We start from the raw sequence: 12,202 nt of genomic DNA, 5'->3' as shown, positions 1-12,202 counted from the left end.
TAATATTTTTGTCTATCAACAGTGTTTTTTGTCATGACAGATTGTGGTTAACATGCTTAGCACGTGATTTTCCCTTACAACTTTCATACGGCAAACTGTAACGACTTCATCAATTTATATATGCAATTTACCTGATGAGCAGGTTGTGCTTCAGTGATCAAATGATTCTTGAATCAATTCCCTACCGTTACCAATATCTTTGTTTTTGATTTCATTGATTTTTAAGCCATGTTATTTTCAAATAGCAGGAAAAAATTCTGTAAAAATCAGTTAAGTATGGGTAATTCCAAGGAATTTATTGATTTATATATTATCAACAGCTAATCCGGTTTGATTCAGTCTATGTTTTCTCTAAACGACCAACATTCGCTCTAAACAATCAAGTTGTAGTTTGCTGTAAGCAGATTCATGATAGGCTAGGTACAAAAATCTTATATTTTTTAAACTTTCAAGTGCGAAGATATCTGATTCTGCTCAAAACTTCGAAAAGAGACAATTACAATGGCTTGGTTTGAATTGTATCGACGATTTGGTTTTGCAAGAGTAATTCTACCAATAATAATAATAATAAAAATAATAATAATAATAATAATAATAATAATAATAATATTAATAATAATAATAATAATAATAATAATAATAATAATAATAATAATAATAATAATAATAATAATAATAATAATAATAATAATAATAATAATAATAATAACAATAATAATAATAATAATAATAATAATAATAATAATAATAATAATAATACTAATAATAATAATAATAATAATAATAATAATGATAATCATAAAAATAGTTTTATCATAAAAGTAATACTAATTATAATGGACAAATGGCCAAATGTCGTAAAGAATTTTGAAATAAGGAATTCTAGCATTCGAAATATTGATTATTCAGTACGCATGCAAACTAATCAATAAGATTAATTTTGTAGTATATATCCAAAACTTTAATTCCGCTATATGTTACATTATTCCTAGCTTTTCATAATTAGTATTGAAAAATCTGGCACGAACTCAGAACATGGGAAACCCTTCAATGCTAATAACTATAATGTATTATGATTGTTATTATTATTATGCATTATCATAATTTTTTTTCAAAAACAAAAAACATCAGATGTATGTCCAAGATAAATAAAAACCGTTATAATCAATAACTATATTAGAAATATATGAATGGCATGATAGAAAAAATTACCATAAACATACCATGTCGGCTTCCAATCAAAACCGGATTTTGAATCCCGCTCACTCCAAACACTTTTTAAACATATATAGATTTTTAGCGGCGTTAAGAAATTCTTTCCTTTCGCAACATTTGAAACTGTATTTTTCAGGAGAAATGAAAAACAGATGAACCATGCTTTTGGTATGAAATGTAGACAATTCAACTAATTCTTAACGATGATCTATAGAACTGAAAAGTGCCTTGAATTTTCGATATTTACGAAAAATTTAATTTCAATTTACTCATAAATTCATTGTGATTACCAATTGTATTCCAAAGATGAGAATTCTATTCCGGGTGGTATTTGGAACATTTGAAACTCAAAATGAAATTTTAACTCAGCGCTCCCATGACGACTGGCGACATCCACTGGCAGCCTTCAGGTGTGTCCAGCGGCGACTGTTCTTCGACTCGTTTCATTCCAAAAACGTGAGGTCTTCGATGTTGCTCTCCCGTAGACCGTGTCTCGCTTCGGCAAGTGTTGCTCAGCAAAGCCTTTTACATCGATGCAGCACATATTTTGTTCTCTTCCTAAAAACGCGTTCTGAATGGCTGGTGCTGAAATGGGTCAAATCAAGCAGGTTTCTCAATAGTGTACTATTAAAACACCTCAGTGTTGTTGCAATATTCGTTCAAGTTGAAAAATTTCGAATCTATTGGTAGTTTGATTATATCAATATTTCCTCAGATCACTGAGCTATGAGCTTTCAAAATACAAGAGAGTCAAACAAGCGTCATGTGTTTTTCTCTTTGATACTCGTTGGTACTAAACATTTCAGAGAAGTTTGATGTCGAATTATTGGAGATTTTGTCACACAACTGAAAATTTTATCATAAAATTATGATCATATTTCCGATGGCATGTAGTCAAAATTAGGTTGATTTGCTAGGTACAACAAGAGATATTCGCGATCAAAAACTTATCACTCTCTCCGGGGGTAAATTTTGAAAATGCGCTCCTTAGTAAAGTAAGTCGTATTCACGACAAAAAATATCAATATTATTCAGTTCTGTTATAAAATGGTTATATCTTATCTTATTTAACAGCTATAGGCCTAGGGTGTCGTTTGCTGTATCAAGCATACGTCTCCACATAACTCGGTCCATGGCTGCTCGTCGCCAGCCACTCAGCTGGCACCAGTCTGTCCGTACGATAGGTGGTTCTCCTAGCAGCTGTTGCAATTCGTGATTCATACGCCGTCTCCACGTTCCGTTTTTCATCTGCACTCCGCCATAGATGGTCCTCAGTACCTTCCTTTCGAAAACACTGAGGGCGCGTTGGTCCTCTGCCAACATTGTCCAGATCTCGTGGCCATAGAGAACAACCGGTCTAATTAGCGTTTTGTAGATGGTCAATTTCGTGCGGTGGCGTACTTTTCTCGATCGGAGAGTTTTTCTGAGTCCAAAGTACGCACGATTCCCTGCCAAAATACGTCTATGAATTTCTCTGCTGGTGTCATTATCGGCGGTCACCAGTGAGCCCAAATACACGAACTCGTCAACCACCTCGATATCGTCACCGTCTATCAATATTCGTGGTGGGAGGCGTAGTGTTTCTTCTCTAGAGCCTCTTCCTCTCATGTATTTTGTTTTCGACGCATTTATGGCCAGTCCGATACGCCTAGCTTCAGTTTTCAGTCCGATGTAGGTTTCCGTCATCTTCTCAAGATTACGTGTCACAACATCAATATCGTCAACGAAGCCAAAAAGTTGTACGGACTTTCGGAAGATCGTGCCACTCGTATCGATCCTCGCTCTTCGAATCGCACCTTCCAGGGCAATATTGAACAAGATACAAGAAAGTCCATCACCTTGACGTAGCCCTCTCCGAGATTCGAAGGGACTCGAGAGCGTCCCAGATACTCGGATGTAGCACATCACTCTATCCATCGTTTCTTTGACCAATCGTGTCAGTTTATCCGGAAAACCGTATTCGTGCATTATCTGCCATAGCTGTTCTCGATCGATTGTGTCGTATGCCGCTTTGAAGTCAATGAATAGATGATGCGTGGGTATGTTGTATTCACGACGCTTCTGGAGTACTTGTCTTATCGCGAATATGTGATCCGTAGTGGTGCGGGCTCCAGTAAATCCCGCTTGATACAGCCCTACGAATTCCTTAGCTATTGGTGATAGACGACGGTTATAAAATGGTGCATAGTTGAAATTAGCAATTTGAAGTATTGTCATCATGCCAAAGATTTTGGTCTGTAAGAAAGAATGATCAATTTCGCTATAGACTAGAAAGTCCATTATAAGAGCATTTTGGTTATAACTAAATTGGCCGTCTCAAATAACATGCTCAAACGTGTCTCTCTCATATTAGCCAATTAAAAATACTAATGATTTATAACAATACATAATTAGTGCCTGTTTTACTGGCGAACACAAGGCACTAAAAATATTCCGTATTTTTATGGATCGGTTTTGTGCAATACGCTTTTTGCGATGATTTGTTCGATTTGTGCGGTTGAAAATTTTCGCGTTGTTTTTTGGCACTGAACTTTCCAAGGACAGCATGTCAGAGACGAAGGTTTTTCCATATTATCCCGCTAAATTTTTTTTTGTTTTTGAAATATTGATGAATATCGAAAATCCACCTGACAATGTCTTTGAAATTTAGTTGAGAATATTCAGTGAAATTTTCAGTACCATCCATTGAGTTTACCGCTTTTTTTCTACTGAATAACTGCTAAAAAATGTTGTGCTTGAAATAACATACATCTACTTGTTCATCGAATCAACTGTTAAGGCTTATATCAAAAATTTACCGTGTAGAAGTCTAGATAATTTAGTTCAGATACGATTAATACATAAAACCTTATATGTTGCCGCGACAAAAAATATGTCTTATATTTTTCTGTCAAACACAGTCAAATTCAATGTGTCCGCCATTCTATTCGCTTTAATTTCCTGGTAGCGTTCGGAAAAATGAGAGGAAAAATCTATACGTGACCCACTGTCCGCAGGCCTTAAGGCTCATGCGTACACAAGATCTTAAAATACTTCAATTTTGTTTCATTTGCGTTTATCTCATAGTACTGAAAATATACCACAAACCCACAAATCACAAATTTCTGAACATATTTCCAGTATCGCGAAAAAAATATGTTACTGCTATAAATACAAGAGATATTCACGATTAAGTTCGCACAGAGCTAATTTTGAATTCAATTCGTATTCACATCAAGAAAATTCCATCGGAAAAACATAAAATCGCGATGAGCGACATGTACGCAAAGCGTTTCGAGGCACTATTCATTTGCACACAACTGGTGTGATTAGATTCACTATCAAACTGAAAGCGCATTACTTCAGAATGTTTTCAATATAGTAATATTGGCGCAACATATTGTGAACAGGTTTGTACATACTAAAACGATCAAATAAAAATATTTGTGAACAAATCGGCTACCTGACGAAAAATGGGAGAGAGGGCACTTCAGACATTTTACTCAGACATTATTCGATTCGATTATAGCTATCTTACCGCAGCGATTGTCCTTGTACTGTGATTTGGTGGACATTGAATACAAAATGTTTGTTGTTGCTCTGGTTGGTAAAATCCTTTTCCGCAATCGATGCAAACATTAACAGTTCCGTTCAAGTAAGTTCCTGGTTGACATACCGGTAGAGAACACTCTTCAACACTAGTTGCTCCAACTCTGGGCGTAGTTTTTCCAGTTGGGCAAACAGTGCATGCAGGTTGTACACCTTGTGTTCTAAATGTTCCTCGAGAACAAGCTTCGCATTTACCGTCTACTCCCAACTGCATACCTGATTTACATTCATCACGACATTCAAATTTTGATGTTGCTTCCTCAGTTCTAGTCGTTTTTCCTAACTCACAAATTTTGCATGTGAACGATCCTTCATTTGATTGATAATATCCGTATCCGCATGGTTGACAAAGCCCAGTCTCTACATCCAAATATTTTCCCGCAGGACAACGCTCTGCAAAAAAAAGCAATGATTTCAAAGGCTAAGGTGTTAAATTGTTTCACTTCAAAATTACCTTTGCAGTCAGCTGCGGAACGAGCTCCGGTGGTTGATGTCACACCAGATCGTCCGGCAATATTAGGACAGCTTTTACATTGTAGTTGGCCAACTTCAGACTGATATGATCCTTTTGGACAAGAAATGCAAATGTTGCTCGTCGTATTAAAATACGTTCCTACTGCACATGGTACACAATCAGGAACGACCACCACCTGGCCTATCGGACATGTATAGTCGGAAGAGATGAGCAGGGATGCAGGATCTGCAAATGTGTTTGGAAGAATATCTTGCACATCAAATTCATTATGCTCTAAAATGAGCTTTTCTAGTAACGAACGAATATCTGATCTTTCTCCACTCGAGGATTGTATCACAGGGTCACTAAAATAAAAAAAATAAAATCAATTTTTTTCTACCTAGCGGTGTTATGATGCTATTTTCAGAATATTTGAATTTGCATGCATGTTACTAAAGGATTCTCAAATAATATCATTTAATATTGGTACATAAACTAGCGTTATAGGTAGCAGTGCTGAGCCAAACTTTAAATATATTTTACTTTATGCCTTTCTCTATAGAAAGATGATTGAATCGCTGGCAAAATTCGATTAAAGCTCCGAAGACCCGTAGTGCTACAAATCATTCGACTCAGCTCGACGAGATCGGAAAATCTCTGTGTGTGCACCTTTTTGGAGAATTTTTTTCACACAATTTTCTTGAAGATGACTAAATCGATTTAAAGAATCTTAGGTGCGTTAGGAAAACTACTATTAGGTTGTGAATCACGTTCGAAGATCAAGTAGCTGTCACTTCCGGTTTCGGTGATATATTGGTATAAGTGACGTAACCGACAAAACTCAAATTTTCTCTCCGCTCAATATTGGTGCCAATCATTACTTAGACTTAGAATCGATTAAGAACTACTTCCAGGTAATGAATCAAGTTCGAAGAAGAAATGGTTGCCACTTCCGGTTCCGGAGATATATTGGTATAAGTGATGTAACCGACGACGTGAACCGATTTCAGCAGGCCAAGGCGCGTTTGAAAGATACTATTGAGTCGTGAATTAAGTCAAGATCAATTGGCTGTCACCTTAACCGGTTTCTTCAAACCTAAGCTCGTTAGAAAGACACTAACGCATTTTGTTCTCTTCGTTCATTTCTCTCAAAAAAAGCTAAACCGATTTTTGTTTTAATCTATGTCATATTGCTAATATTTTCACAAATATCACTAGATATTACTTATATTTTCACGAATGCCATAATTACCCGGTGAACGACCGTAACTAGATTAAAACCGGGTATAAATAAACGATATAATAATAATAATAATAATGCCATAATTTTTTTTCAAACTTGAATATAATTAGAAAACTTTTTTGGGCCTAAACAAACACAGCCATTTAGATTTGTAAACAATCATGTCAAAATAGGAACAATTTTTCCTTTTTTTGCATCGTCGCTGTAAATAACCGTTTGCAATTCCAAACATACTTTACCCTATAGTTCCGGAACCGTAAGGTGGATTTGAATAAAATTCAATAGCTGGATTCTTGAAGACCTTTCATTTGAGCCTAAGTTTATCCAAATCAGTCAACCCATTTCTGAAATGAATAAGTGAGCTCCGCTTTGGAGTTTTAGACAAATATTTCTACTACTTCCGGAACCGGGAATTAGAAACCGGTATGGCCGAAGTCAGTTCGATCGTTAAAACAGTTTTGAGTAAAATTTAGCAGAATTTCCCCCTAACTTGCATCGTACCTATCAATGATGATGTGCAATTTTAAACACACTTTACCCTATAGTACCGAAGGAAATTCAATAGCAATACATGGAACTATAAGACATTTCATTTGAGCCTAAGTCTATGCCAATCAGTCAAGCCAGCTCTGGGAAAAATGATTTACTTTTTTTGACACATATCACACACATTCATATAAACGTGCATTCACACATAGACATCATCCAGCTCAACGAACTGAGTCGAAAGCTATATGGCACTTGGCCAATTTTTACTTGTCGATTTTTCGATTGATTGCATAACCTTTCTATTCGAGAAAGGGAAAAAACGGACATTTTGTCGGTTACATTAGCTTATTAAAATCGGTTCAGGCATCTCGGAGAAAATTAACTTATGAAAAGGGCACACACATAAGTACATATACCGACATTTTCGATCTCGTCCAGCTGTTCTATAACACTAGGGTTTTCCGGAACTCCGATCAGAAGTCGGTTTTTCAGTAATTCCATTACCTTTCTATAGAGAAAAGCAAAAATATATTTTTTTTGGCTTATCGCTCTAAATGACGATTTGAAATTTTAAGAAAACTTCACCCTGTAATATTGGAACCGGTAGTCGAATTTAAATAAAATTCATTAGCAGCCCATTAGACTGCGAAACCTTCCATTTGGGACTAGGTTTGTACAAAACGATTCTGTCGTCTGACATTCTGTAGCAACGTGTTTGGACAACCGTTGTAAAGAAAGTTCTGTACATTTCTTATTCTAAGTGTAAAAGTTGATTCCAAAAAGAAATTAATCCGAGTTTTGTTTCCTTGGATATTGGTTGCGTGTTTGCGTAGCACCGCAATTGTCTTTCAAAACGAACCATGGCGACGTGTTTGGGCAACCGTTGAAATAAGAATTCTGTGCGTAGAATCTCTAGTAGATTATTCCGCACATTGACTCCGAATAAAACAGAACTGTTCGATTTGATTCATGCATACGTTTTGTTACAAATTATGACAATTCCAATTGAAGTTGTTTGAAGATATGTGCGAGAGGCAAAAAACGTGTGCGTAGTTATGAAAAACTAAACCTGGAGTACGTAATACCCGAGACAAAACCGGGCGATTAAGGACTGCATTCGAGATGTGTATAAATAACAATTGATATTTATTTATTTATTTATTTATTTATTTCAAATTCATCCGACAATAAAAGGTCTTAATGAATATAATGTAGTCAAGTTATAAAATAGTGGAACGTTACACCTTCTGCGCAAATTTATGTGTAGGTTCACCGAAATCGAAGAGATGTTCAACAGTCCCAAATGTTCAGATGCATATGATACCGTTTGACCGTTTAAAATTTGTAGAATTGAAAAGTTTTTAAAAGATTGCGTTTGTATGTTATTCTCTCTGTGACGCTTAACGCGCTCCGTAATTAACATGGCGGGCCTCGATAAACTATGCGAACCTTCGTTATCGCGCTTTCATTTGGTCTTTGCCGCGTCGTATTTTGACTGCTTGTATTGAGATTCATGCTTTCACCAATCTTTTACAAAGTTGAAAGTTAAAGATTAGCTACATTTTTATAGCTTCAAAAATAACTGCTTTAAGCTCTGCCCATATTAGGTTTTCAAAACATTTGATAATTTTGTTTCTGATATGAAACTTTTATAATGTTATTTGGGATTCATTTCTAGTTTCTAAAGGTAAAATATTGTGGAATTTTCTCCCATATTAAACACTGCTCGGTGCATTTTCCTTGAACTCAAAGCAACTGAATGTTGGTTTTGCCTTTCTTATATAGAAAGGTTATGCAATCACTTGAAAAACCGACTAGTAAAAATTGTAACGGAGGGCCAAATACCATTCGACTCAGTTCAGCAAGCTGAGCATTGTCTGTGTGTGTGTATGTGTCAAATAATCTCAATAGGTCTTCTCGAAGATGGCTGAACCGCTTTTGACAAACTTAGATTCAAATGAAAGGTTTTGCGGTGTCCTACAGAAATCCTGAATTTCATCCGGATCCGACTTCCGGTTCCGGAGTTTTATTGTAAAGTGTGTTCAATATTGTACACCGTCACTTAAACCGGCGAAACAAAAAACATTAAAAAACCTGTTTTAATCCACCTAGTGGTGTAATGATGCCTTTCTCATGTACATATAATATTGTGGTATTCTATTCAAAAATTTTCTCTTCGATTTTTGAAAGAAACCAAGTGATTGTTTATGCATAACATACAGAATAAAACAGTGCTTTGATTGCGTAAGCCATCCTTAAGAGAACGAAATGGGTTCACTATTATATGCACTTCCGGCACCGGAACCCGAGAACCGGTATAACCGAAGTCGGTTCGTACGGCCACCAACTAACATGGCACACAAACTCTTCTAGTACGCACCCTATAACTCCGGATTCGGAAGTCGGATCCGGATGAAATTCTGGAATTCCGTATGGGACCGGAAGACCTTTAATTTGAATCTAAGTTTGTGGAAATCGGTCAAACCATCGCTGAGAAAAGTGAGTGAGATCCATTTTGGTATATATGACCACTATTTCTAGTACTTCCGGAACCGTATACTGGGAACCAGGATAGCCGGAATCGGTTTGTTTAGTTGTCTACTGATAATGACTATCGATTTGTGTAGTTTTGAGACCAGTTTAGAAAAATTTTCACGTTTTTTGTTTCGTCGGTTCAAGTGACGGTGTATTTCTGGTTCTTCCGGAACCGGATACCGGGAACCAGGATAGCCGGAATCGGTTTGTTTAGTTGACTACTGATAATGACTATCGATTTGTGTAGTTTTGAGATCAGTTTAGAAAAATTTTCACGTTTTTTGTTTCGCCGGTTTAAGTGGCGGTGTACAATATTGAACACACTTTACCATATAATTCCGGAACCGGAAGTCGGCTCCGGATGAAATTCAGGAATTCCGTATGGGACCGAAAGATCTTTCATTTGAATCTAAGTTTGTGGAAATCGGTCAAACCATCGCTGAGAAAAGTGAGTGAGATCTATTTTGGTATATATGACCACTATTTCTGGTACTTCCGGAACCGGATACCGGGAACCAGGATAGCCGGAATCTATTTGTTTAGTTGCCTACTGATAATGACTATCGATTGGTGTAGTTTTGAGACCAGTTTAGAAAAATTTTCACGTTTTTTGTTTCGCCGGTTTAAGTGACGGTGTACAATATTGAACACACTTTACCCTATAATTCCGGAACCGGAAGTCGGATCCGGATGAAATTCAGGAATCTCGTATGGGACCGCGAAACCTTTCATTTTAATCCTAGTTTGTCAAAATCGGTTCAGCCATCTCCGAGAAAACCTAGTGAGATTATTTGACACACACACAGACATTGCTCAGCTCGATGAACTGAGTCGAATGGTATATGACACTTGGCTCTCCGAGTCAATTTTCACTAGTCGGTTTTTCAAGTGATTGCATAACCTTTCTATATGAGAAAGGCAAAAATTCTGGTTTCAAAACTACACAAATCGATAGTCATTATCAGTAGTCAACTAATGAAACCGATTCCGGCTATCCTGGTTCCCGGTATCCAGTTCCGGAAGTACCAGAAATAGTGGTCATATATACCAAAATGGATTTCGCTCACTTTTCTCATCGATGGTTTGACCGATTTCCACAAACTTAGATTCAAACGAAAGGTCTCACGGTCCCATACAGAATTCCTTAATTTTATCCGGCTCCAACTTCCGATTCAGAGGTTATAGGGTAAAGTGTGTTGAATATTGTACATCGTCACTTAAACTGGCGGAACAAAACCGTAAAAAATGTTGTAAACTGGGCTCAAAACCCTTATTCCCAATCTTAGACTGAAATGATAGGGCTTATGGTCCTACCAAATATTACTGCATTATTTCCTTTACAACAAACACTTAAATCGTCATTTAGAGTGCGATGGTAAAATTGTACAAAATCTTCAAAATTTGAATAAAGTAGAGTTTGTACGTCCTGTTAGTTGGTGGCCGTACGAGCCGACTTCGATTATACCGATTCTCGAGTTCCGGTGCCGGAAGTGCATATAATAGTGAATGCACCTAATTTTCTTAAGAATAACCTAGGCGAGCTAAGTGTTGTTTCATTCTGTATGTTATACTAGTTCATGCACAAGCATTGGTTTTTTTCGAAGAGAAAAATTTTGAATAGAATACCACATTATACATGAGAAAGGCATCATTACACCACTAGGTGGATTAAAACAGGTTTTATTTTCATTCGTTTAATGCTTAGTCCGCACTACGAACGGTTCACTATACTAATTATTTCATTAGATTTTCTCTAAACGGATTATTTTTACTTCCGATTTGCATATTTTAAAGAAGAATAATTATAATAGTCCTTTGGGAAACCCTTGGAATCACCGATTAATTGATCTTTCTGTGCGGCTAACATTTCGGTGTATTTTTCTAGAATGCTAACGACCACCAGCTGTATTTCAATATTTCAGTTGATGAAACTATTAAAATGCTGCAAGGTATTCATTTCTGGCATTCATAAGAATCTAATTGTAGAATTCTCTACGATATAATAGACTGTTCAGAATATTTTTCTCGAACGTGATGCAGTAAAATGATAGCTATCGTTCGTTTGGTGTAAATTTCGCACAGCGAAAAGTGCACAAAGCTAATCAAATTATTTTGCTTTCGATTTGCAATGAAGCAATCTTAAAAGTTCTTAAGATTACATCGTTGTCCACTTTTCATATTCTTTTCCTCCAATGCAAACGACCACCAGCAAGATGATGTAATCACTTTTGTTTGAAGTAAGCCCTACACTGCGAATATACAACAGCAGATATGTTCACAGAAGGACTAGTTGTTTGCGTTGAGGCTTGAGGAACGGAACTTCATATTCGTCATTGACTGAAGCACCAGTTTAATAATGCCGGGTGTAGTTCTACTGCCTTGGTGTAGATGGCAGACTGCGCACCCAATGTGTCTCTGTTCATGGATTATCATAGACTGAAGCTAGCAAACGTGCAACAGGGTCTATTTATAGATTCGGTTGATTTTAATGTTTCGTGTTTGGACTTATTTTTTTACTATTTAAACAATGTTTTCGTAAGAAACGTGCTATTAACAACAATCTTATATCTTTTCCATTCGTTTCGTGAAAAATTAGAGAAAATACTTAATCAGGGAAACAGTTATTAAGAAATCAAATATGGAATAATTCCGTTACACTTTCCTGTCGTGAAATTTTA

At 36.4% G+C, this 12,202-nt stretch overlaps 1 protein-coding gene across 6 annotated transcripts in view; it reads right to left on the bottom strand.

Annotated features, from left to right (window-relative positions):
* Window positions 1-12,202, bottom strand: part of LOC131432461 (uncharacterized) — a 567,367-nt gene that overhangs the window by 193,324 nt on the left and 361,841 nt on the right. For all 6 annotated transcript variants that reach the window (XM_058598750.1, XM_058598753.1, XM_058598754.1 and 3 more), the window contains exons 15-16: window positions 5,258-5,622; window positions 4,733-5,196 (exon numbers count right to left, since the gene is read on the bottom strand). In XM_058598750.1, coding sequence (XP_058454733.1) covers window positions 4,733-5,196; window positions 5,258-5,622 — 829 coding nt within the window. The remainder of the gene's footprint in view (window positions 1-4,732; window positions 5,197-5,257; window positions 5,623-12,202) is intronic.

This window comes from Malaya genurostris, chromosome 2 (genome assembly GCF_030247185.1).
Source record: "Malaya genurostris strain Urasoe2022 chromosome 2, Malgen_1.1, whole genome shotgun sequence".
NCBI classification, from domain to species: Eukaryota; Metazoa; Arthropoda; class Insecta; order Diptera; family Culicidae; genus Malaya; species Malaya genurostris.
The sequence above is the reverse complement of the archived record's forward strand: the minus strand, read 5'-3'. Positions and strand labels throughout refer to the sequence as shown.